This window comes from Pelodiscus sinensis, chromosome 5 (genome assembly GCF_049634645.1).
Source record: "Pelodiscus sinensis isolate JC-2024 chromosome 5, ASM4963464v1, whole genome shotgun sequence".
In the NCBI taxonomy this organism is placed as follows: domain Eukaryota; kingdom Metazoa; phylum Chordata; order Testudines; family Trionychidae; genus Pelodiscus; species Pelodiscus sinensis.
The window spans coordinates 37,092,817-37,119,595 of NC_134715.1; the positions used below are offsets into that span (position 1 = coordinate 37,092,817).

The following is a 26,779-nucleotide window of genomic DNA, read 5'->3' on the forward strand; positions in this document are numbered from 1 at the left end:
TCTTTGGTGGTTTCATCAATTTCTTCTAAATCTAAACTTTCATTAACAAAAAAAAATCCTGTTTTACGATTAGAGAGACAATCTTTTCTACATGACCCGATGCTGTGCTGCCTCAATTTTAAAACATACAGAAATAATAGTTCAGAAAGATGAAACTTTCTCCATTTATCAAAATGGGATGTTAAAAGGAGGTTGTCCTCAGAAAAATGTCTATGTAAAGTGTAGGGCCGGCCCAAGCCATTCGTGCACCCCAGGAGCATGGCGCCACACCCAGGAGTGCGACGCATGTGCGGCTCCAGCCCCGGGCGCACAGCACCCCCCCGCCCCAGGTGCGCAGTGCATGTGTGGCACCGCCCCCGGGAGGCCCACGCCTTGCCCGGCAGCCCCACGCAGCACCCCCTACGGTAGCCCGGTTGGCCCGTACCTTGGGCGGGCTCTGGTAAAGTGGCACTTAACAGACGCTCCTTCTATATTTTTCTAAGCAAGGCCTGCTGACTAGCAACAAACCTTTATTACATTTTACTTCAGTTTGTGCTACAGAAACAGGTTCCTTTTTGGCTCATATATCAATAGAACTGTTAATAAATATCCAGTCAAAAACATTTACTATGGAGCAACTGTTCTCAAACTTTCCAGACTACTGTGGCCCTTCCAGTTGTCTGATTTGTCTTGCATACCCAAGTTCACCTCATTCAAAAAATTCTTGCTCACAAAATCAGACATAAAAATATAAGTTACTATTACTGAAAAACTGCCTATTTTATCATTTTACCATATAATTGTACTTATATTTCAATGTATAATATACAGAGTATTATAAATAAGTCACTATTTGTATGGAATTTTAGTTAGTACTGACTTTGTTACTTCTTTTCATGTAGCTTCTTGTAAAACTAGGTAAATATCTAGATGAGCTGGAGTACCCCCTGGAGGGCCTCTGCTTACTAGCAACACATACTTCTGGTTGATAGAAGCACAGTTGTAGGAGATCAAATAGCTAGAGAGAACCCAGATTCAGATTCCAGGCTAAGTTTGTGGCATCTCACAGTTAAGAAAAGATTAAAACAATTCTTTGCCACCCAGCACAAGGAGGGTGGGAGACATGCACTATTACAGGCAGTCTCCGAGTAACGCGGATCCGACTTACGTTGGATCCGCACTTATGAACGGGGCTTTCTTGCCCCGGAGCTCGCAGGCAGCGGGACCGCCCAGAGCGCAGCGGTCCTGCCACCTCGACCTCTGGGGACCGTCTCCAGCAGACCAGGGACACCCGGAGCAAAGCCGGGGAGGCGGAGGGGTCCCGCGCCTCTGAGGCTTTGCTGTGGCAAAGCCTCAGAGGTGCGGGACTCTGCCGCCGCTGCCGCTTTGCTCCCGGTGTCCCTGGTCTGCTGGAGACGGTCCCCAGCAGACCAGAGGCACCGGGAGCAAAGCGGCAGCGGCAGCGGAGTCCCGCGCCTCTGAGGCTTTGCCAGAGCAAAACCTCAGAGGCGTGGCACTTCGCCGCCGCTGCCGCTTTGCTCCTGGTGCCTCTGGTCTGTTGGGGACCGTCTCCAGCAGACCAGGGACACCTGGAGCAAAGCCGGGGAGGCGGAGGGGTCCCGCGCTGCTGATCAGTTTCAGCAGCAGCTGACTTACGGATGCCTGGGATTCTTAAGTTGAATCTGTATGTAAGTCAGAACTGGCGTCCAGATTCAGCCGCTGTTGAAACTGATCAGTTTCAGCAGCGGCTGAATCTGGACGCCAGTTCCGACTTACATACAAATTCAACTTAAGAACAAACCTACAATCCCTATCTTGTACGTAACCCGGGGACTGCCTGTATTATAATAGAATAAGTTTACCATGAAAAATGTTTCTATTAAGTATGACTGTAAAGAAAATATCATAAATGTGCATCAATGTAGTGCTGTCTTCCTTAGGCTACAGAAACACAGTTCCAGTAGGATCAGCTACTTTTAGTCTTACAAAGCGGCAATGCAAATGAAATTAAATGGACTAGCAGTCATGAAATTGATCAAATCAAGTCCTCTAAATAGCAATGAAATAACACGAATCATATCAACTGTGCTCTGTTGCTGCTTGAAAAGCTTATGAACAGTAACATGGGAAGGAAGTGGAGATTTTATTGTAATGGCAACAAAGAAGGCTTGAGGAGGTAGCAGAGATTTCTCCTTTATAACAGCTAAAACTGAACAAGAGGCAAATCAGCATTTTAACTGTTAACTATGGATTATTTTAGAAGCAGCAGCCAGTGGCTGTAGTATTGTGGACATCTGTTAAATTCCACAACCATCCTCCCTCATCTGATCATTGCTATCTTTGGGTTTCCTACTCCTGCCTATTACCTAATATCTGGTCACTCCATCCCCACAGCCAGGGAGTCTAGAACTTCCCCCTTTTTGGAGTTTATTTTATTTTAGGTGTCCACACATCTCATTCCAGGATTACTTTTGATCTCTTATTCGTATTTGTGTGCATGCATACATATATGCAACCTGCACCTTTTGTCCAAATCCTTTCTTCTTGAGTTTGTGTCCCTGCATATAAGCTTCCTTCCCACAACTTTCCTTCAAAGCAAGGGTGTCAAACTCATTCTGAGTTACCATTTCAGTTATGGACTGTGGCCATGGTTTATTATGGATTATACTGCACTGGATCCATAGTAGGTTTTCTACTGTTGAAAATAAGCAGTTTACACAAAGATTGTGTCTATAATCTGGATGCTACAATGGCACTGCTCTACAGAAGGAGTTAGGCTGGCATAGCTACAGAGGTCAGGGCATGAATTTTTCATATCTCTGTGTGTTCACATCTCTGTGTGCCATAGTTACATCAGTCTAATTTTTAAGTGTAGGTCAGTCCAAGTGTAGACCAGTCCAAAGTTTAAGAGGACCCCTTACACAAGACCTTAACTTTAGCTACCTGAAAAAATTACTGAGGTTTCAGGGTCAAAAACTCACCACATAGTTCCTGCTGATAGCTGGGGCAAAAGCTAGGACTATTTATGGGGTTATCTTTTGATGCAGGTGATTACCTTTTTATTTATTTATTTATTTTTTCTGGAGCCAAGGAAGAGAAGGAGGGAGCTGGAGAACCAGAGTTGGACAGGGTAGCAAGAGACAGCTGTATTTAAAAAGATGTCACAAAGAACTGATCAGTCATTAAAACAGGTTACTCACTTGTGAAGCTAGAATACAAGTGGTGTATGAGTTCTTTTTAATAAAATCTCTTTAATAACCTACAAACACAAACAGCAGTCCTGACAACAGAAATACTATAAACCCAGTGATGCCATGTGATTGTATAACTTGGCAACTGGCATCCTAACACAAAACAATTCCTCCCCTCTTCCACAATAGAAGTTATGTACAGATACCTACTTTTAAAGCATCTATTAACTGAACTTTCTTGGCCAACAACAGCTGATATTCTAGTTTTGGGTGGATTAGTTTCAATGTGTGATTCACAGATGCTTCATTTATATCTAGTAAGAACAAAAAAAATTCCAGTAAGGTTAATATAAATATTATTAATGCTTTCATGCATAAGATAAAATGAAATAGAGGAGAAAAATATCTTACCATATGATATATTGAGATTAACTTTCCTTTTGGTAGCTTCTTTAGAGAGCACATCTTTTAGAATGGATATTGTAGAAATGTTGTCAGATTTGAAAAATCCCTCCCCTTTTCTGCCACACAAAAAAGAGTTAAGAAATTAGGGCAGCCTAGTGCACTTGGTTTCCATTTTACAGTGATGAATAGGGCACACTTAGAGGCCATCACTAAAGCTATTCTACAGACTAAAGCTATTCTAGAGACTAGCTATCAGAATAGTGCATACACTGATGTCACCATACTTGCTATCCAAAGCTCAATCTTGTTAATACAGTATAATATGTAGGACTCCTAACATCTGTATATTTAAGTTATTACAGTGTGCCTATCATCATATGAGCCTAACATCACAGTCTTACTTTACATGAAAAAGTGTAAGAAAGTCAAAATGCTTTTACATCAATATATAAGCATCTCCTACTCTAATCCCAGATCAAATTGAAATCTATATAATTGGAGTAATAATTAATGTTTCCAGCTTCTACTACTCTATTATAAAGCAAAATGATATCTGCTAGCTGAAGCAGCACACTGGTTCACTTAAAGGTAACAGAGAATATTATTTCTAATACTGAAAATAAGTCATTTTTCTAATGGGAGCTGCAGAAAGAAGAAGGTTGTTTTTCACCTTGAGGATTTATCATGTGCTTTTTTCTTAGGAAAATTAGATGCCCATTAAAACAATAACAATTAGTGCAAATTGCTCTGGCTTCTAGCAACTCTCTCAAGAGTCTCCAGTTTCAGGGATTGAACTCTTTTTTTCATTCACAGGAGCGGAGAAACGCAAACTCTGTTTCCTCAGCCTGTATTTATTTTCTTCAGCACTGCACTGTATTTTACCTGTAAGTACTTTCAAGCTGTGTATCCAAGAAGGTGTTCTGAAAGTAGAAAGTAACACTCTCTTCTACTGGAGTTTTTTCAGGAACTTCAGGCAAGCAAAACACAACCCAAGAGTGAATTTCAGCAAAACTGAAGTGTCCTTTAAGCATCAGTGTGTTCATGGGTCTACAGTATTTTGAAGGCAGAAAGAAAATGGGAATGAGTTACTGATGGGCAGTACTGCTGCTGCAGTAGCTATGCAATTTAAGTAAAAAGTTTGTTTTTATATGGTACATCTTCCTCCCTTTAAGTCTCAAAAATTAGTTTTCACTGATAGCTAGCAAAGTCCTAAGTAATTTAGGCTGTGTGCGTGAGTGTGTGTAAGAATGTGTGAGAAAGAAACACTTCTTATTTGAATATTCTCAATCCAGAGAACACCAAAAAATGGCAAACTGTTTCGGCAGGTTATTTGCATAGCAAACTGCAGGTGGGGTGCTCAACAGACAGTGCAGAAAAGCTGAGTAGTATAAAATCTCAACAGTCTCCTGTTCTCTAAACCAGAGATATGCAAGCACTTTGCAGAGGTATAGCACTTTGCAGAAGTGAAACAGGCAATAATGGAAGGCACAAGAAATCTTTCCCATTAGCATCTCATTCATGTGTATCAAGAAGGAGGAAACACATATGGTCTAGTTCAATGGAATTCCATTTTCTTACTGTCCTTTTTAAAAGTAAGAAATAGTAGTGATGTGAGAAACAGGGAGATTAGGTATATTTGAATAAAATGGCAGCATCAAAACAGAGGGATAAAGGACAAACAATCAATTTGGATCAGTTTTTGGGCTCAGCTAGATGTGGGAGAACACCATTTATTTAAAATTTTAAAAAATCCAACAACCTCAAAGAGACTTGCAATATGAGACTTAAAATCAGTTGCTAAAATGATCACTGCAAGTTACATAGTCAACTATGTGTCAATTGGACAGAACCAATTTTTAAGAACTATTTTTTGCAAATACCTGTCATGATCAATAAAGTGAGTTCTTTGATGAAGTGAAAGTGGTTTAATCTGATATTGACGAAGTTGGCAGGTTTTTGGTTGAATTCTTGGTGTTATATATGCTTGTAGTGTCCCATACTGGCCTTCAATTGATCGAATCTACATTAATAAACATAAAAAAGAGCAGAGGAAAAATTAATGAATTTCCCAGAACTTTTTTTAAAAGGTATCTTTTAAATGTACAATACTAAGTGATCCAACTAACAAAGTACTTCTATAAAAAGGGCAAATACAATTTTTTAAACATTTTTAAAATTTAGCATCCAACAAAAAACTGCTAGAATTGGCCAGACTGCGGGGCCTTCCCCAGGATTGGGGTTGGAGACAAGTTGCAGCAGCTAGATGGGGGCTAGCCCCTGACGGGGGCCTTGTTGGCCAGGCTGCTGCAGCCAGAGCCCAAGCCGGGCTGCTGCAGCTGGGCTGTTGCAGCAATTGCGGGGCTGCCATTGCAGAGTTGCAGGATCTGCCCCAGGAGCATGGCAGCTGGAGATAGACTATTGTCTATCAGATGGGGGCTACAACTGGGACACTGTGGCCAGATGGAGCGTGCATGCATCCCCTACAGCGTGCCCTCAGCCGGCCCTTTAAGCGAACAGCCAGCTCTTTCAGGAGCACAGCCAGTTCTTACTGAGTGCACTGCCTCACTTTCACTTCTGGTTAAAGGTGAAACAGACAAACAAAGACCCTCCTGAGACGATTAATTATGAGTTCTTAAATTTTTTAATTAAATTTTAATTTTAATTTAAAAAGTTGCATGTATTTTGGGAATGACAGAAGAGCTATATTTGGTTCCATACTGAGCCATGTTTGGCTCGAGAGCCACAGGTTGCTGACCCCGTGCTAGAGCGTGTCGAGGAGAGCAAAAATAAAAGATCAAATAAAACATCCTACGTTGAAATATAGAAAAAAAAACAACCCTGGGAAGGTTTAGTCTTGAGAAAAGATGATAAAAAAGTGGGCACCTGATGAAAGTCCTGAAATACATTAAAATTGTTATAAAGAGGACAACAATCATCTGTTCTCCATGTCCACAGTAGAATAAGTAGTAACTGTCTTAATCTGCAGCAAGGGAGATTTTGGTTAGATATCAGGAAAAAATTTGAAGGGTAGAGAAGTTATAGAATACTGAAGGAGTTTGGGAAAAACCCATCATGGAGATTTCTTAAGTACAGATTAGAAAATACCTTTCCAGGATGATCTGTTTCCTTGGTCCTACCTCAATGTAGAGTGCTGTACTAGATTACTTGTCAAGGTCCCTTTTATTCTTACATTTCTTATTCTATAAATGGTTTAAGATTAAAAATCAAGCCATGCATTTGTTCTTATGAGTATGTAAATATAGAGTTAAGTTCCTTTCCAAAATCACCAATGAGTGGACAACTAAAGACTTTCTCTGAATAACTTCAGAAAAGGAAAGTCTTTGGTTTTAGACCATTGGTGATTTTTTGGTTTCTTCACTCTCTCTTTCAGAGTCAGAAGTCCTTTAAGGAAGGATGCTAGGCTTGCTCTTCTATATCACCCCACTTCTCTTCAGTGGCTTCTAGAGTCATCCAAAGTGAGTACTTTGTAAAAGCAGCTATAAAGCAGGAGTTCTCATCAGTATCATGTACATGACCAGAAGTATCTCAGTCAACAGCCAAGGGTCTTAAGACTACCATATAAAAATTAGTGGACTAGTCTTTTGTCCAAGTTAACACATTCAACCTGTGCGCACATAAGCTTACCACAAGATACAAATGTGCATTTTCTAGATAAAACACATTTTTTAAAAGTACAAGAAAATATTTTGTAGTGTGTTTACCTTAAGCTCCAGTCTAGTAGTGTTTGCTTGGCATCGGTAAGTGGCAAGGAGAAAGTTGCTGTTTGGCTGTGAACAATTCAAAATGAAAAAAACGAAAGAAAAAAACATCATAAAACTTTTATCATCAAAACTTCAGCAGCATAGTGACAATTTTTACTGTGTAAAACTATTAGAGGAAAAGTAAACATACATGAAGTTCTGGCTCCACTGAAGTCAATGGCAAAAATGCCACAGATTTTCACCCCATGTTGCACCCTAAATTCACAGCCATGAAAAATACATTAAGGACCATGGAATCTGTTCTTGTGCGCGCTTTACCCTATGCTTTAGGGATTTCATGGGCACAACTAGCACTTGCAAAAATGGAGTTGCAGAAGAGGGAGGGGGTGAGTGTCACAGGATTATTTTAAGGGGGTCACAGTACTGCCACCCTCCTTCTGCATTGCCTTCAAAGCTGGGTGACTGAAGAGTGGTGGCTGATGGCCAGGTACCCAGCTCCGCAGGCAACAGCATGCAAGTAAAGGTGGCAATTCCATTCCGTACCATCCTTCTGTGCTGCTGCTGGCAACAATTCTGCTTTCAGAGCTGGGATCTTGGCCAGCAGCTGTCATTCTCCAGCTCTGAAGGCAGTGCTGCTGCAAGCAACTGATCAGCAGCAGGGGTAGCAGTACTGTAGTTCCTCCTCCACACAATAATCTTGTGACCTCCCCACCCCAACAAATCCTTTTTGAATCAAGGCCAATTACAATACTGTGAAATTTCAGATTTAAATATCTGAAATAATGAAATTTATGAGTTTTAGAGCCCATGACCATGAAATTGACCAAAATGGACTAGAATTTGGTAGGGATCTATGTATTAGTAAGTACTAGTTCTCTTTAGAAAGCTAAAGAATAGGAAATCTATTGCACTCTCTACATTCTACAAAAATTAAAAGATACAATTATCTACTAGTTTTCCCAATATTAACTTAGCTCAGGATCTGAGAAGTCTTCATTATAAAAAGATAAATTAGTCAGAAAACATACTGTAGGCTAAACCAACATTAGCCAAAGTAATGATCACACAAAATGATTAAGAAACTTGAAGGGAGCAGTTAATTTCTGTAATCTTCAGTGTAAACTTCTGAGATGCTAAATTACTTATTAAACAGACTTAAAATATTTAGACTTCAAATAAGCTTCACAATGCTCATTTCATTTCTGGAATAATTTTTTTTTTTAAAAAAAACCAGTATATATAAAAATGTATTTAGTAAAAAATGAGAATGTGCGAATTACAGTGTTTTCATGAGGTCAACTTAATATTTTAAAGATCTATAGTAAGCATAAATATAATACTCTTTGCCTAATAACTTTCAATAAAGCAATACAAGGGCCAACAGTTGACTTCTATTATGCTACCAACAAAAATGCATTTTCCCAAACTTCCTCCCTCCCAATACTTTATTCATTTTCAGCCATTAAATACATTATTTTAACTTGGACTTGAATGAATCTGTAAATCCAAATTCTAATAGGTAATGGTTGACAGCTTTTATCCAGTAGTTTCTGTACATTATCTCTTACATTTATGTGTTACTTACTTCAGAATCACAGCCACTAAAACTGACAACAGCAGAATTTTTATCCACATCCAGTAGGTCTACTGGGACATCACTCTGTGCAGAAAATTTAAGGGAAAGGATGGGGAAAAAAAGTATACATTTTTGAATAGTTTCTAATGCATTTATCCTCTTTAATTATGAATTAAGTTAGCGAGGAAGATGCAATATGATAGTTTGATAATATCATTATGGTTTCTATAATTCGACATGGGTAAAAGATTAAATAGATATTTAAGCATATCTTTGTACTAACTAATTTGACTGTTACAGATAACATTCACTATAGTTGATGTGATAGAATAATTAATTTAAGATGGGAGGAATATTTAGTAATAGCTATGTACAAATCCGATCTTTTTCTATATAATTGCATCCTACCACACTCCACATTCAGGAATAGTAAAAGTAATTACAAAAGAATCTCACCTCAAGTAGTGAACTTGTCAAATTTAAAAATATATTAATTCAGTAAGGAAAACTAGTTAACAATATTCTGGATCAAAAATTAAATGTTACGGTTTTCTTGATTGTTTAGTTTTCAAGTAATATATATTTTGTTAGATTTTAGGTCTTAAAACATCACTCACCTGTACCAAGACATTATCAATAGCTGTCTGCACCTCTAAGATAAGACTGTAGCTAGCATCATCCTTATTCAATGTAAACTTGTCATTCACACTAAATGCCGGTACTGCTGAAATAGCAGTACTGGATCGAGACGACTGCTGATATTTGTCTCGTTCTTGCAGTACCTTTATCTGTAGATGTTCCAGCTCATTCCTAAGAAAGAGAAACTGTCAGATGTAAAAATAAAATCCTGAAGATAACTTTTTCTTTAAGATGCCCTGAAACTTCAATCTACAATTTCTTATTTTTTTCCTAGTAAGGACAAAGAGTAATAAAGTTACCAATCACAATCACCCTTTGTCATACCCCAATGGCCCCCTCCCTCAAAGGGTCCCCTTGGGGAGGCAGGTCAGCGTTGCATATTGCTAACGCTGTTGCAGGCATCGCAGGGCATTTTGGGAAGGGTCAAAGGTGTGAGCGTGGAATGAATGAAGGATTCCTTTGCTGGTCACGAGAAGCCAAGGGTCGGGGGAGGAGGGTGGAGATGAAGAAAGCAGAAAACGGGGTTAACTCTACACTTCTGCTAGGCCCGAAGATAATACGTTGGTTCCAGCCAGCTCAAGGCCACAGCACACATCTGACTCTCGGCTGCTGGCCAAGAAAGAGGGGGGCTTGGAATCCACCAATGAGCCATAAGAAAGACATTCAACTGAACCGATCTGCAGAGCTAGCCCATAACAAGCGAGACAAGCGAAGGCCAGCATGGAGGAAAGCAAAGAGAACAACAGAGTCTAACCGGTGTGTTTTGGGAAAAGTTAAGGCGACCACAGATAGCTGGTTTGGACTGTCACAAAGAGCACCAGGAGCAGAGGTCGTGGAATGGAACACCCCCAAAGGAACCCAGGACTTAAAACCCTCCTGAGAGCTGGAGCAATTCAGAGAGATCACAGCAGACCCTGGATGACCTGTGCGCACAGGACCAAACTACCGTCTACCCTTCCCCCTCTTCTTTTTTCATTCCACCCAGGCCTGGCCAGCCTCGGGTAGTGAGTGTGTGAGTATGAAAATGGGTTGGGGCTCAGGGCACTAACGCTTTCTTCCTTCCTCTGAGTGACATGGGAAGCACCCATCACTCTCTGCTGTTATTTTATTATTTTATCAATAAAGCTTTAAAACTTAGACATTTGGTGTGTTCCGTCATCTCCTCCCTTAATGATCCTGTAGCCTCACCCAATCACCTTAATGATCCTGTGGCCTCACCTCAGGCAGACTGGTAACAAAAATCTGTCACACCTTCTACAGATGATATATGTCAGAAATACAATAAAGGGAATGGAATTAAATCCTTTTTTCTTAGAATAGAAAACACCACACCAGAGCCAGGATCTAGTAGCAATCAGAGGCTTTATGGATCTGATGATGACAACAGCCATCTACTTCAGGCTCCCACCTTTTATACTCAAGCCTAAAAGACTATGGTTTCAAAGAGAAGCGCAAAGAACTGATCAAATGGAAATTACAGATGAATAATCAGAGCGCAAATATTGTTATCAGCTCAAACCCCTCATTAGAGAATGTCTCATGGGAATTTTTCCAGTTTGTTCTCATCATTGACTCAATACAGATGACCAATCTGACCAGCCCATATACTAGGGACCTCTAGCGAAACCAATCACACTGGTTTGGCAGAACAAATGGCAAGAGCTCCGTCAGACCAATCTTCTGCCTCATTTGTTTTGATAAGTTCCTTATGAAACATCTTTGCAAGAAAACCACCCCTTTTTCAGCTTCTGACCTTGTAATATGCTTAAGTGCAAGGGTTGCTTAGCATCCATATTGCTCAGCCTGGATTGGAAAAGATATTCCAGACTCAAACTACTAGAGTCTCTTGAATGACCAAGTTTTGGAAGCAGCCTGTGTCACTTTGGATTCTCTTTAAGAAAGACTTACAGGCATCACAGTATAAGATTGAGTGTTCTTTCCTCAAACATCCCAACCCGCAGACTTACCCGGGACCTTCAGGGTCGGGGGAATGGCAGTGTGGGAGTGTAGGAGTCAGGGCGGGGCCTTGGTGATGTGTGTGTGTGGGGGGGGAGTGCAAGAGGCTGGGGGCTGAGGGGGTGCAAGTGTGAGGCTCGGGAGGTAAGGAGAGGCTCAGGGTGGGGAGAGTCCCATCTGACCATGGGCCTTTTCTCTCCCCTTAGTCTCCTGCTCTGGCTGCCAGGGGCATTTTTCTCTCCTCCCCGCACTCCAGTGTTGCAGCCAAGGGCCGGGAGGGGTGGGGTTTGAGGCAGGGGGCTCTTTACCTGGTGTGCTGGCAGGCAAGATGGCAGAGCCACTGCTCTACTGGCCACTCCTTTGACGGTACAGCTGCCTCCAGTGGCCACTCTGCAGGATAGCTCTCCCTTATGGGCTCATTAAGCCCAGTGGCCACTCTCATATTGCGTTTCTCCGATCAGCAGCTCCTCCCTTTGCATGTTATGGAAAACTGTCCTTTCCATTGGCTTCTGATTGTCCTAGCACAACCCAACTCTGACTTTGCTTTAAAGTTAGGAGAAGAGGAAGCTGCATAACAAATTTGGTGGTCCTAGCTCTTATCATTTAGGACAGGGATGGGCATGATCCAGCCCACCAAGCCATTTGATTAGGCCCATGTCCCGCTTCGCTTGGGGACAGGATAGCGTAACAAGTCTCCTCCTTTAAGAAAGGCATTGGATTTATGATTTATTAAAACAATCTGTAATCCATTAATCCCCCAAGGCATTAACAGGCCACTTCACCTTGAATGGTCCCTTAGAATGTGATAACAATACAGTATATATTTATGCTAAATTATATATTCCATGCTGTATTTTGGTGAGACACTCTCAGTAGCTTTCCCAGACCTGAAGAATTCCCTGTAGCTCCAAAGCTTGTCTCTCTCACCAAGAGAAGTCAGTTCATTAAAAGATATTACCTCACCCACTCTCTCTCTGTGATCCCAGATGTGAAAAGCAAACACACCGACAAAACCACACATATTTTCCCTTTTACACATTTTTTATCAGTTTTGGTAGTTCCAAGGGTTAATAAAAATATGCTTCAGAAACTGATAGCAACAATTTCATTTCCAATGGAAATATATACTGTATTGTTATCACCATTATTCCCTTAGATCACCATAGTTTTAAACATTGGCCACATTTTGTACTTAGCTGTCTTTACAATTTTCCTTTATTTAAGTTACCTTAAGGATGAAATCTTGTTCTGCATCTCTTGACTTATCTTTAGTTCTTCACCAGATCCACCTTCCCTATGGACAGGCTCTGTCGTCAGTCCAGTCACCCATCCTGAAAGAATCATATAAATAATTTTATTAATATAAATACATTAATAAATTAATAATCTTTATGAAATACAAACAATAAAGCATTTCAAAAAGACCCAAGTGAGCCACATTGCCTTAACACTGTAGAACATAAGAGGCAGAGTTATCCAGAAAACCGGCAGTCAAGGTGTGGGCTCTATTTCCAGTTCTGTCACGGACCCAGAAAAATGGTTTTGGGCATAGATTTTTCAGAACAGAGCAATTTCCCAACCTGTAGAAAGGAGACATGGCAGCTACCTTTCTTTATTAGCACTTCTCATCTGAGGATCTGAAGGAGTTGTATTACTTAATGCTGATCCTCTAGTCTAACAGGTTCCTATAACATCATGGATAGTTTGTTTTTAAGGATAATAATGCAGTAGAGTGTTGTATAATGTATTTATGCTGTGCCACATACTTGCTCCATGTATTTCTGTTTCCTTTAAAGGAGGAACAGTAACACAGTATTATTACAAAATGTACCATGAAAACTAATATACATGTTAAATACAGTAAATGCTCGTTTACAATAATATATTGTAAGTTCAATTGCTGCTTACAAGCAACATTTCCTCTAGGAACACTTTCCCTACTGTGTATTGTTGATAGTCCCCATAACAGCAACAGCCACTTCGGAGCAACATAGCATAAGGCTGCTACTAACAGGCATCTCAAACATCTCAGCCATTTTTTAAACAAAAAAGCCTAACTAATCAAGGGCTAGACATAAAAAAGTCAGAAAATACATAAAATAAAAAATGCTTCAGTATTAATTTATATCTTTTGCTGCTCTAACTTTGCACTCCTACTGGAGCTTACCTTAAGAATGCCCACAGTGAGAGATTTTTCTTCCTCCTCCCCTTTCAGGGTTGCACAGAATATCCTCGTATAGCTTCTGTGATCTTTACAGTAATATTATCACAGAGAGTGAGTAACTACAGAGAGACTTTGGAGCAGATCCTCAGCTGGTATAAATTATAATAGCTCATAACTATCAAGGCAATGGAGCTGATAATTTATACCAGTTGAGAAGCTGTCCCCTAGCCTGTTAGCCTTCTGCAGACTATATTATATACACGCAAAGTAAACATTTGCCATTGTCTCAATGTAAAACAGACTATGAAAGTTAACACAATTAAAACTTGGACTTCAGCACATCAGGTTTGAACCCCAATAATAATTAAAAAGTGACCTTTTACTGTTTTAAAACTATCGAGCAAAACACATACTAACACTTTTCTTACTAGAACTCCCTCACAGATAGACCAGTGCTACTGCGGGGTGAGGTCTACTGAAGGCTTCAAATCTACACAAGCCTCCTTACAAAGGGTAATCTTGTTTTTCTAATTTCTCAAAAATGGTTGCTTTGAGGACTCCAAAAGGCCAGCCCTACTGAGAAGGAAAAAGAAGAAAAAACATGCATATTCATGACTAAGAGGGATGCATAGAAAAGACAGACAAAGGAAAAATATAATATTCATAAGTTTAAAATTATGAAACTAAAAAATTCCATTATGTATTAAACCTGAATATTGTAATGTACTCTTCACTGTGTTATACAGCTGATAATAACTACCGTATATACTTGAGTATAAGCCGAGTTTTTCAGCACATTTTTTGTGCTGAAAAATGCCCCCCTCGGCTTATACTCGAGTCAGCGTCTCGAGAACTGAGGCAGGCGGGCTCAGCGCGTCTCTGCCGCCGGCCGGGTCTAGCCGCGTGAGCCCGGAGCTCCGGCCCCGGTAACCGAGGCGCTCGGGGCGGGGGGCGCTGCCGGGAGCGGGCTGGGCTCCGTGTGTCGGGGGCCGTCGCTGCGCGGGGCGCTCGGAGCCTCTGCCGGCCGCTTGGGTTGCGGGTGCGCCCCGGGGCCGCCGGCAGGGAGGCTCAGGGAGCAGCCGAGAGGGGCTCTGGCCTGGGCGGCCCTTCAGGGGCTCATTGGATTGGCGGGAGGACTTTGAGGACTGTGTTGTGATCTTCTAATATTTAACATTATTTATTTATTTATTTCTCCTACCAAGAAATCTTAAGCACTTGCACTGAATTTGTCCTAAAAGGTAAAACCCTGCATGTAAAGTTTATTGTCCAGTGAGATCTATTAGATGATCATTAATTAATATACAATCTCTCTCAACTTATGACGCTGAGCTGTATACTCCTTACACAATATGTGGAATACAGGGGATGGAGTGGGTGGATTCTATAAGGAGTGGGGCTTATGAGAAGTAAGAGGGGTCAAAAAGGAGGGACCATATTGTTTTTGTTGACCCCCTTTTCCACTTACAGAGCTAGGTTATTGTTTTTCTTTGAAATAAATGTTCATGTAATTTTATTGGTATCTATCTTCATTTTTTACATTTACCAGTAGCTGCCTCATTTCCTACCCTAGGCTTATACTCGAGTCAATATTTTTTCCCAGTTCTTTGTGGTAAAATTAGGTGCCTCATTAGGCTTATACTCGAGTATATACGGTAACTGCTGTAGTAAACTATAATAGATATAAAGTGAAAAAACACAGGGTTTTAATGCATTTTAAAATATATACAAGAAAATGTTTCCCACACTTAGAAGCATTTTCAAAGCAGAGACTTTTGGGCCAGAATACTATTTTCTATAACCAAAACAAATTATTAATATAATTCCAGCTCCGTTAACAGCAGAGTTTAACTGTTAGAATACCGAGAGCCTAAATTCTTCAGGTATTTCATAGACAACTTACCTGAGTAAGTGGATGCTAAGATTTCATCATACCCATCCTTTCCGACACAGCCACCCTGGATAGATGTAATACTCTCTGACAAGGCCTAAAAAATAAACACAGACTAGCACTCAGGAGGTACTTTGTTTCATTTTATATGAGGGCTGTAAAGAAAAAACACTCTTCCCCTTTAACTTTTTGTGCAGAAAAATCTATTAAGATGCAGGTCATTGTGTTTCAGCACATATTTTTTGGTACTTTGTGTGTAACATGAAAGACATATTAGGAACTGGTTTATAAAGTAAAACATTGATGCACAATCTAATTTTCAAACAGTAACTAACAGAAAGTCTGGAAAGAAGAGTGACGAATAATTAAATCCACCACTTTAAAGTGTAAACTTTCTGTTTACTTACTGGAAAAAATATTTTAAAGTTTTGGAGGTGTTTTTTGTTTGGTTGGTTGCTGTTTTGATAATGTTACTATTTTAGGTTAGTTTAATCTTGAAGTATTAAAAAAAGGGAGGGACTTTCAAAAATTATTTTACCATTTGTGCTATTTAATTTTAATATTTCATTCACATTGACTGGTTTGTTTCACTTTCTGGCCCTCAAATATTACCTTATTGCTTTGGTAATGGTAGAAGCCCAAACACATGGAAGCATCACATTTTAATACACAAATTACATTTTTTAATTAATATCAATTAAAATAAGTCATTGGCCGATTTTTTAATTGCTACTATACAGTGTTCCTAAAAATAAAATGAAGCACAGGACTGAATAAACCAACTTTTATACACTCTTGAACAGCATATAAGAATGTAGCTATACCATGGAGACAGCACGATTATCGACTGTTTAAATAAATACATTTAAATTAAATGTTTAATGATCTACGATAAAGGAAGACAGTGCAAATATATATCTATGACTTCAACTGGTTTAGCTGCCGTTTATATCTATGACATACCACTAGTTTAGCTGTGTAACAATATAGCTAGAACCTTAACAAATTCACAGACCATTTTTGTCAATTTCATGGCTGCCATGGGATGGGAAGGAGGGGATTAGTCAAGTTCATACTTTCAGATATTTACATTTGAAATTTCAGTGGCATAAAAGATATGGGGCCCTGACCCAAAAAGTGGTCAGGATGGGAAGGGTTTCAAGCCTACCATATGGGGCCATGCTACTCTCATTTCTGCTCTGTTGTTGGCAGGGATACTGCCTTCAGATTTGGGCAGCCAAAGAAGAATTCAGTGCTACCAGCAGCAGTAATGCAGAAGTGAACGTCACAGGGTATAGTGGGGTGGGTTGCCACATATCTGGTTTTCCCAACGGTTTCCAGCCCTAATGAAGTCATGAAGCTTCCGGCAGCCAGAGAACATCCTGGAAGTAGGTGTAACCTGGTCCAGGAGCAGCCCTTGCAATGAAAAAGGAAACCCTGTCTCTAGCCATCCCCAGCTAGAATTAGAGCTTGCATCGGTGTCAATTTTCACAGGGAGATCAGATTTCACAGTTTATGATGTGTTTTTCATGGCTGTGAATTTGGTAGGGTCCTAAATATAGTTACAAATATTAATTAAGAAATTATAGGGATGTTAAATATTGGATCATTGAATAGTCGAGTAACCTCATGAATTCTTATCAGTTAGTTGACTATTCTATAGTCCCTGGGGGGAGGGCTGGCAGCCAGTGCAATCCAGCTCCACTCCTGGGGAGCCTCTGCCATCCTGCAGTGCAGTCTATGTATGAGAGGCAGCAGCGCAGGAAGCCAGGGGAAAGCTGGTCCACAAGGTGAGCCAGTTTCAAAATCAGCTCCTCTCGTGGACCAGTTGCCTGTGGCTCTGTGCTGCTGTCTCTGGTAACGAGTGGAGTCTGAGCTCCCGGACCCAGTGCAAGCCAAAACTGAGTCAGGCTGCCTGCCCACCCAGCTCCTAATACACTTTAATTGCAGAGCTTCAGCAGGGGTAGTTCCCGGACCCATCTCAAGCAAGGACTGAGCCTGCTAAAAAATTTACTGGAGGGGGGAAAGAGAGGGAAATGCATGTACAGGCAGTCCCCGACTTACGCGGATCCGACTTATGTCGGATCCGCACTTACGAACGGAGCTTTCTCGCCCCGGAAGTCGGGGCGAGAAAGCCCCGTTCGTAAGCTGCTCCGGTGCCCCTGGTCTGCTGGAGACCGTCTCCAGCAGACCAGGGGCACCGGGCGGGTTCCCGCGCTTCTGAGGCTTTGCCAGAGCAAAGCCTCGGAAGCGCGGGAACCGCTGCTGCTGCCACTTGGGTGCCGGTGCCTGTGGTCTGCTGGGGACCGTCCCCAGCAGACCACAGGCACCGGGACCCAAGCGGCAGCAGCGGGCGGGTTCCTGCGCTTCTGAGGCTTTGCCAGAGCAAAGCCTCAGAAGCGCGGGAACCCCCGCTGCTGCCGCATGAGACCCGGTGCCTGTGGTCTGCTGGGGACGGTCCCCAGCAGACCACAGGCACCCGGACTGAAGCCGCAGCCGCGGGGGGGTCCCGCGCCTCTGAGGCTTTGCCAGAGCAAAGCCTCAGAGGCGCGGGGAACCGCCGCTGCTGCCGCTTCAGTCAAAGCGGCAGCAGCGGCGGTTCCCCGCGCCTCTGAGGCTTTGCGCTGGCAAAGCCTCAGAGGCGCGGGACCCCCCCCGCGGCTGCGGCTTCAGTCCGGGTGCCTGTGGTCTGCTGGGGACCGTCCCCAGCAGACCACAGGCACCGGGTCTCATGCGGCAGCAGCGGGGGTTCCCGCGCTTCTGAGGCTTTGCTCTGGCAAAGCCTCAGAAGCGCAGGAACCCGCCCGCTGCTGCCGCTTGGGTCCCGGTGCCTGTGGTCTGCTGGGGACGGTCCCCAGCAGACCACAGGCACCCTGACTGAAGCTGCAGCCGCGGAGGGTCCCGCGCCTCAGAGGCTTTGCCAGAGCAAAGCCTCAGAGGCGCGGCACCCCGCTGCCGCTGCGGCTCTGCTCCGGCTCTGCTCCCCGTGTCCCTGGTCTGCTGGGGGGAGGAGGCGCAGCGAGTGTGCTCCCCCCCCCCAGCAGACCAGGCTTTTGTTTTGGACTCTGGGGCAGAGCAGCTGGGGCGCTGCCGATTGGTCCTGCAGCGCCCGTGGGCACTACTGGACCAACCCGGCAGCACCCCAGCTGCTCTGCCCCAGGTCCTGATTCAGCCGCTGCTGGTCAGTTTCAGCAGCGGCTGAATCAGGACGTCTGGGGCAGAGCAGATGGGGTGCTGCTGGGTTGGTCCAGTAGCACCCCAGCTGCTCTGCCCCAGGCGTCCCCAAGTCAGCTTCTGCTGAAACTGACCAGCGCTGACTACAGGAAGCCCCAGGCAGAGTTGCTCTGCCCCGGGCTTCCTGGAATCAGCTGCTGATCAGTTTCAGCAGCAGCTGACTTGGGGACGCTTGGGGTTCTTAAGTTGATTCTGTATGTAAGTCAGAACTGGCGGTCAGTTTCAGCAGTGTCTGAATCTGGACGCCAGTTCCGACTTACATACAGATTCAACTTAAGAACAAACCTACAGTCCCTATCTTGTACGTAACCCGGGGACTGCCTGTAGTCTATAGCATTAACCTATAAGCTTTTGCTTATTGGTTAATCGACTACATTATTACATCCCTAAGAAATTAAACAATTCATTTCTTTTCTAATTTAAAACAAAAGGAAGTATGAAATATGCCCATGAAAAGAGTATTTCCTGTTATGAGCTTACGTGATCATATCGAAGGACAGGCTCATCTGTACTGTCAAAGTTATAGATTTCTAACATACCATCATCTCTGCCAATAAGTAATTCTTTAACTCCATCACCCAAAATGTCAAAGTTATCAATACATAAGATACCTAAAAATAGAGAAAAAAACCCTTTTATGCACAACATACTGACTGCTTATTAAATATTTTATCTCTCAATGAATGATTTGCAAAATACTCCATGAAAAAACATATTATAATGCATCATTAGTTAGTCATCTCTTGAAAAAACAACAGAGCATTCTTGGTAAGTTAGTAAGTTTTTACTAATGCCACTTCTGCCTTCTGAGTCAAATGAATGACTTTATCATCACTATGTTATGAAAAACAATGTGCTGGACTAAGTATGTAAAAAACCAGAACTATATTCCAATGCAAAGCACAGAAATAAAGAGACTTAATAGAAATCAATTATAAAAAACTCCAAACTATATCTAAACTTCAGGCCCCTTTAAAGCATCTTAGACACCCAAAATCAAAATCACTCATATCTGAAAAATGAATTCATAATTATTAAAAAAAAAAACCTCTGAGAAACAAAAGAATGAACATAGCATAATGCTCTATAAGCATATGAGACAACTAGGTTCTATTCATGATCCTTTCTTTTCAGAAGAACAACACCCGAGATTGCAAACATAAAAAGGAACCAATGTCCTGCAATCCACAGCAATAATTTTGTGCCAATTAATGAACAGTGGAGCTTCAATGAGAGTCTTGTCTCATCCTCAGAGTGAAAGCAGATAAAAAGTGACAAAAATATTACAGAGGGACAGTGATAATTTTTGCTCTGGGAAAAATTCAAAATACCATAAGTTCTGAATAATATGGCATTTGTATTTGGATTTGTAAGTACAACCATCATTACAGCACACAATCAAATTTTATATATAAAATAATTAAAAATAATTTTTTAATAAATGTCATCTTAAAATAGTTTACAAAAGCATACTATATGAGAACTCAAAATAATCCTGTATGAAGAAGAAGGTAGGGGGATGGAGGAAACAAAACAAAAATCAAAACACCAGGAACAACTAAGCGGAGTACTGAATTTACTATGATATACAAGCAAAATTGTGACATAACACAAAAATTTCCATAAGTATAATGAGAGTTACTGATTACTTTATTTCATAAACATAGGGACATAATGGAATGCCAAAGATCTGGAGAGGTTACCAAAATACATACCTCCTCTCTTCTTCTCATTTCTGATTTCCCACTTATGTACCGGAGATGCACTTGAAACCTGAATGAGACCAAGTTTCCCATCAGATGTTCCAAACAGAAGTTCTTCTCCGGAATCACCTAAGCATATAAGTAATGAATTGGTTCTAATTTTTATATCTATTTATTATGTTTTAAACTATTCAAATATTTTAACGACTTAAGTCTTTTCTTTAACATTGTCCTTCAATATGTAATATTCAAATTCATGCTCTGCAACAGAGTTACCAGACTTTTTCAGAACACAGTTTTTCAGAACAAGGCTTGAACTTTAGAAGATGGACACTCAAACATCTTGAAAACTATGGCTATTTTAATAAATTGCTAATTTCTGTTCTTACATGTGTGCTTCTCTCAATAGCTGTTATTGTAAAAGGAGCAGGACATCAATTACATAAATTGATGTTATATATTACATAAATACTGAACACAAAGGTGAAGACATTCTTCACAGCTTCTGAAAAGACTAGTAAGAGATGTACACCCATCTTGCTCCCCCATTAGATTGATTTTCATTATATTTAGAATACATTAGATTATAGAACACATTCGATTATATGGTCTGTGGAAAGGTCTTCAATGGCAACAATTAAACAAAATTACTTAATTCACCTCCCTGGATAAAGGATGCAAAATCCAGCTCCCGCTGAATAGGCTTAAAGGGGAAACCTCCCTTCCAAACCAATTGCTGCCACTACAGTGCTACTTTCAAATGCCTTGGTTAAAAGAAAATGGATTAGTATCTGGATTAGAACCATTAGTTACGGTTTTTTGATCTATGATGTTAAATTCAGGTGACAGAAGATAGAAAAAGAGCTGGATAAATAATTTTAAAGTATAAGACTATGTTGGTACAGCTATGCTAGCAAAACTCCATAGTGGAGACATAGCTACAACATAGCTACAACTCAAAAAGGGGTTTTTCCACTGATGTGGAATATCACCTTCCTGAACAACACTAGCTACATTGTCATAATCACTCTTTCATTGACATACCTGCATCTACACTGAGGGATTAGGCTGGCATAACTATACTGGTCAGAGGGTGCCACTTTTTGAGGGGGGCCAATTTAAGTATTTTTGTAAGTAGTCGCGGGTCACATTTTTCTATTATATTAATTGAGAGGGTATGGCATCTAAGACAGTGTTTGCATGCAGGAGGGGATTTTGACCTAGGGCAGGAGGCTGAGGTGACAGGGGAGGCTGTGAACTGGACAGGGTTATCGGAGGGGGTGCTAGGTGTCCAGGCAGGAGACACTTACCAGCATTGGCAGTTCCCAGCCAGTGGCATAGTGGAACAGTCAAGTTCCTTCCATGCCATGGGGACCCCATGCCACTCAAAGCTGACAGCTACTGCTGGCTAGTATGTCTCTGTATGCCCCTTGGGGGAGGGATGGAGGCAGTGGATGTCTGCATGCTATCTGCCCCTGAAACCACCACCCCTGCAGCTCCCATTGGTTGGTTTTCAGCCAATGGGAACAGTGAGGATTGTTCCAGGGGCGAGGAGACTCACTGCTCCCCTTCTCCAAGGTGTGCACAGAGACATGCTTGCTAGCAGTCTCCAGATGTGGAGCTTCCAAAAGTGGTGTGACTGAGGCCACGACAGGGAGGTAGATTGCCTGAGTGCCCTGCTGGGTCGCAGGGTATTTTCCTTCAGCCCTAGTCCGGAGGATCATGGTGGGCCGAAGGAAAATATCTGGCAGGCCACATTTTACCCACCCCCAGTGTAGACAATACCTAAGCTGATAGGAAGGCCCTCTCACTGATGTAGGGAATCCACCTCCTCAAGAGACAGTAGTGAGAATGATGGAAGAATTCCTAGTGCAAGTTTACACCAGGGATTAGGTCGGTATAGCTCAGTCTCTCACACCTCTTTACTTTTGCCTGAAAGGGACAAAGACTGCACCTAATAACTTTAGGGCTAATTAAGTTGTGGATAAATCTCTGTAACATTTCCATATAACCATGTATCATTCTCATATAAATTTGTATTAAGAGAAAATTGGTAAATCCTGTATCAGAGAGGTAGCCGTGTTAGTCTAGATCTGCAAAAGCGACACAAAGTCCTGTGGCACCTTACAGACCAACAGATGTATAAGCTTTCATGGGCAAAGACCCACTTCGTCAGATGCATGTAGTGGAAATTTCCAGAGGCAGGCATAAATATGCAGGCCAGAATAAGACTAGAGATAACAAAGTTAATTCAATCAAGGAGGCTGAGGCCCACTTCTAGCAGCTGATGAGGAGGTGTGAACACCAAGAGAGGAGAAACTGCTTTTGTACTTGGCTAGCCACTCACAGTCTTTGTTTAATCCTAAACTGATGATGTCAAATTTGCAGATGAACTGTAGCTCAGCAGTTTATAAGTCTTTATATATATCTTGTCCTTTTAGATATATTTTTATGTTAAGCCTTCTTATAGAATCCCTTGTATTAAGCGAAACTTTGTGTCCAGTCTTTTCCATAGAAACTTTGTATCAAGCTCTTTATATTATAGGTCTTAGGAATAGTTAAGGTAAAGAAAAAAGTCTTTTGCTAGGAGTAGAATAGACCTCCTCCCTTTCATTGATTGTCCTGTTGAAATGAATGAGGTGTGAATGGAGCAGTTTTGAGGATGGAGAGGGACTGGGAGCCAGATCCAAGACAGTACCTGTGAAGTGAATTCATTGAAAAGAAGACTGGACATACAGACGCCTTGGGAGTCAAGCAGCAAGTGCCTGCCCTTGAAAGAACTCTCTTTGAAGAAGCATTAAAAAAGGTGAGGTGATGACTAACTGGCTGCACAAGAGGGATAAATATGAGGCATCTTGCAGAGGAACCCCAGGTTTTCGTCTTGTCAACATTGGAGCATTGATCCAGATCGGCAGAAGCCCAGCTCCACCCCTCCCCCATCTAACTCGCCTGGCCGGTGTAGTTAGGGGGAGCAACTATTGGTAACAACAAGATGGAGAGGGAGAGGGAGAGGCTGGGTGTGTGTGAATGCATGAGTGTAATGTACTGTTGGGACCAGAAAAACAAGGCCTGGTCAACATTATGCTAAGGAAAGTTAACAAAGGCTCATTTCATAGGCCTCTGAGTATTCTTGACCAGAACCAGGAAAGTGGTTCAGACAGAGGCGCACCCTCCATGCTTGTTTAGGTTATAAAAGTAAGATAGTGATAAATTACATATTTGTACCTACTGTAAGTAGAATGGCTTGTTTTGGGAACTGGTCAGTAACTCCCTGTTTTTGTTCCCCTTCGCTAATCTTACCTCTCTATTTTTGCCCTTTGTTTGTACCCGACTCTTTTGTCTCCTTGTTCCCGGTACCTGCCTTTTGTGATTGATAAGAAAGTTGCTGATGCATTATGAAGCGCTTCTGGCCACAATGTATAGTTGGCTAAGATATGCATAGATATTAAAAGTTTCTAGAAAGGGGGGTAAGTGGCTTGGGTGAAGAGCTTATGACGCGACAGAACTGTCTTTATAAGCCTACCTGTTACTAAAATCGGGGCTGGTTCTCTCTGGAGACGGGCCGCTCTCTATTGTTGTGTGCACTCTTCAATAAAGAGCTTGTGATTGGACTTTGCTGGTGTTGCCTGTCTCTTTGCGGTCAGACAACGAACCGAGCCGTCTGGGCTAGAGTCCCTGACAGTACTATATGCATAATATAAAGTACTGATTGATCTATGTATAGTCAATAAATGTGGCGTGTTGCTTTATCCCCCTGAAAATCCTGGGTGCTTCTTTTAAGCACAACAAAGTTTCTATAGGAAAAATAGAACTTTAGACATATAAAATTATGAATAGAAGATGAAAGAAATCTTCCTTTGTCTCAGTCAGAGAAATTCTGTTATTGGCAATGAGCTGTTCAGCTGATTTAGATTTTTAAAAAAAGGCAAAATTAATAAATTCTGAAGTGATAGGTAAAAAGAATGATGGTTAATTTATTTTGCAATTTCCACACTGAAATATAAAAATATTTAAAAGCTGAATAATTTCCAAAAATATGTATACTCTCTTGAAGTGAACAAGTTCTGAATGAATTAGAAATGTTCTAACATAATTTAATCGATTATATTTCTATCAAAATATAGAAAGCTACCAAATGTGATGTATAAGATGTATAAACTATTACAAGAAACAACACTGGATGGTCACAGTTGTGATTCAATTTGAATTTTTACACCAGCTTCCAAACAGTGTTAATCAAGGTTCTACAATATTTATAAAGAAGATGTCCAGATTTTGATAGTTGTATGTAAAATATATATCAATATTTCTCTGAAATATTTAAGATCTAGTTACCACCATTTCCATTGTTTAAAGCAAGAACAGTAGGTGACCCAAGAACTTCCACTTCATAAAGCAAATCAGACCCCTAAAAAAGAAGAAAGGAAGGAAAGAATTGTTAAAACAAACCAAAACTCCATTAGAGTCACTTAAAATTGCACAGGTATATATGTATGTATGTTATACATTGGATAACTTAAATTATTCAAATACTGCATCTTGCGTTGGCAGTCTTTCAAAACAATATAACAGTGACGTTTGTATAAATGGAGCATCGGACTGGCTTAAAATGAAGCGATCTATTCATTCTGATGAAGTGATTTATTCAAAATAAAAATTTATATATTATGAGACACAAGATTTAAGCTCCCATCCTACAAAGACACGTGCTTAAATGTTAAACATGTAAGTAGATCCACTAAAATCAATGTTATTAGGAACTATAAAACTTAATTTAACCATACATATTTGTAAAATGTAGGATCAGGATCTAAATACATACTTAGCCATACCCAAACCTGTTAGCAGAATTTCACCAATTGGTATTTCATTAGCCTACAAATGGCAATTCATATAAAAACAGTACTCATCTCACTTATCAGATTTAACAGTAGTAGTAGTCTATTTCCTTAAAAAGTATTCTGTAGAATATTTACAGTATATTACTAAGCCAATAAACAAAGCATACTTCCTGATGTGATATTAAAGTTGAGTTTGTTTACTCAACATTTCCCTAAAATTCATTATTTTAAATGGGTCTTTAGCGATTAATGAAGATTGTATGGTACCAGTAAAAAGTGACAAAAATAATTTTAACCTGTAAAACTCTAAGGACTCTATCCTGACATGCCAATATCGGTGTAATGCAAGACAGTTTTTCTACTGGAAGACAGAGGACATCATTGATTTTATCTCCGGACAAATAGTAGTGCTGATCCTTGCAGTCACAGTAATGGTTATAGATATAGCTTGCACAAAGAAAGAGGTCTGCTCCTGATATATGCCTGAGAAGAAGAAAAGTATTTAATTTTATCAGCATTTAAAAGTATGGTGATACTCTCTTAGGCCTCAACAGACATGTGAATAAAGCTACACAAATATATCTGTTTGCTGATTTAGAGCCTTAATGAGTAAAATAAGCAAGTAATCTGTTTATGTAGATTAAAATTTATTTCCTACAAACTGTAAAATCATACGGTTTACATTCCATTTATTCAATAACTTACTTTCAATAACTTCTCTGACAAGAAATCCTACAGAGATCTAACTAACACACTTTATAATGTAAAGAGAAACAAAACCTTTCAAAAAAAAAGTCCCTGGATTAAAGCACATTAGGGCAGAATTTCCCTTAAACCTCTCAGAACAGGATGGGGAAGAACATAAAACATTATGTCCATGTGTATCTCAAGAGAAGTAGTTAAAGCTTTTTTAAAACAAATGTTTAAAAGTAAAATACAAGCAGGATGCTAGGGGGCTGTTTTGGTTTAGTTTTGTTGGTAAATACATTTGACTAATTTTTAGTGAAAGATGAGCAAGAGAAAAGGTTCAGTAAAAATTTTAAAAAAGAATGGGAGTAAAAACTAGGGTTGTCAAGTGATTAAAAAATTAAATCACAATTAATTGCACAATTAAAAAAATTAATCGTGATTAATTGCGGCAGCATTTCAAAGGGGCAGCACTGCGGAAGCCAGGAATCGGCTGGTGTCCTCAGCTGACCCTAGGCTCAGTGCAGCTGTCCCTTTGAAATGCAGCAGCAGCAATACAAAGGCGCAGCACCACAGGAGCCCGGGATCAGCTGAGTCTCCAGCTGACACTGGTCCTGGCGCCTCAAAGGGGCAGCGCATTAGGCTCCTGGGATCAGCTGGTGACTCAAAGGCTGTGTCTAGACTACATACCTCTGTCGTCAGAGGCATGTAGATTAGACACATAGGCAAAGGCAAATGAAGCTGCGATTTAAATGATCGTGGCTTCATTTAAATTTACATGGCTGCCGCGCTGA

At 40.9% G+C, this 26,779-nt stretch overlaps 1 protein-coding gene and 1 long non-coding RNA gene across 4 annotated transcripts in view; one reads left to right on the forward strand and one right to left on the reverse strand.

Moving 5' to 3' along the window:
- Positions 1-20,560, forward strand: part of LOC102459402 (uncharacterized) — a 37,894-nt gene extending 17,334 nt beyond the window's left edge. Inside the window, exons 2-4 of one of the 2 annotated variants that reach the window (XR_012904102.1) lie at positions 4,389-4,459; positions 6,967-7,051; positions 20,422-20,560. This is a non-coding gene — a long non-coding RNA (uncharacterized LOC102459402). Of the gene's footprint in view, positions 1-4,388; positions 4,460-6,966; positions 7,052-10,057; positions 11,479-20,421 lie in introns of those variants that run through there. The other variant, XR_332227.4, reaches the window with a different exon arrangement.
- Positions 1-26,779, reverse strand: part of BBS7 (Bardet-Biedl syndrome 7) — a 38,805-nt gene that overhangs the window by 4,165 nt on the left and 7,861 nt on the right. For both annotated transcript variants that reach the window (XM_006125589.3, XM_014574838.3), the window contains exons 5-17: positions 25,595-25,781; positions 24,793-24,865; positions 20,470-20,586; positions 19,235-19,365; positions 15,533-15,617; positions 12,697-12,799; positions 9,491-9,683; positions 8,883-8,957; positions 7,298-7,363; positions 5,456-5,595; positions 4,458-4,622; positions 3,582-3,691; positions 3,381-3,484 (exon numbers count right to left, since the gene is read on the reverse strand). In XM_006125589.3, coding sequence (XP_006125651.2) covers positions 3,381-3,484; positions 3,582-3,691; positions 4,458-4,622; positions 5,456-5,595; positions 7,298-7,363; positions 8,883-8,957; positions 9,491-9,683; positions 12,697-12,799; positions 15,533-15,617; positions 19,235-19,365; positions 20,470-20,586; positions 24,793-24,865; positions 25,595-25,781 — 1,549 coding nt within the window. The remainder of the gene's footprint in view (positions 1-3,380; positions 3,485-3,581; positions 3,692-4,457; positions 4,623-5,455; positions 5,596-7,297; positions 7,364-8,882; positions 8,958-9,490; positions 9,684-12,696; positions 12,800-15,532; positions 15,618-19,234; positions 19,366-20,469; positions 20,587-24,792; positions 24,866-25,594; positions 25,782-26,779) is intronic.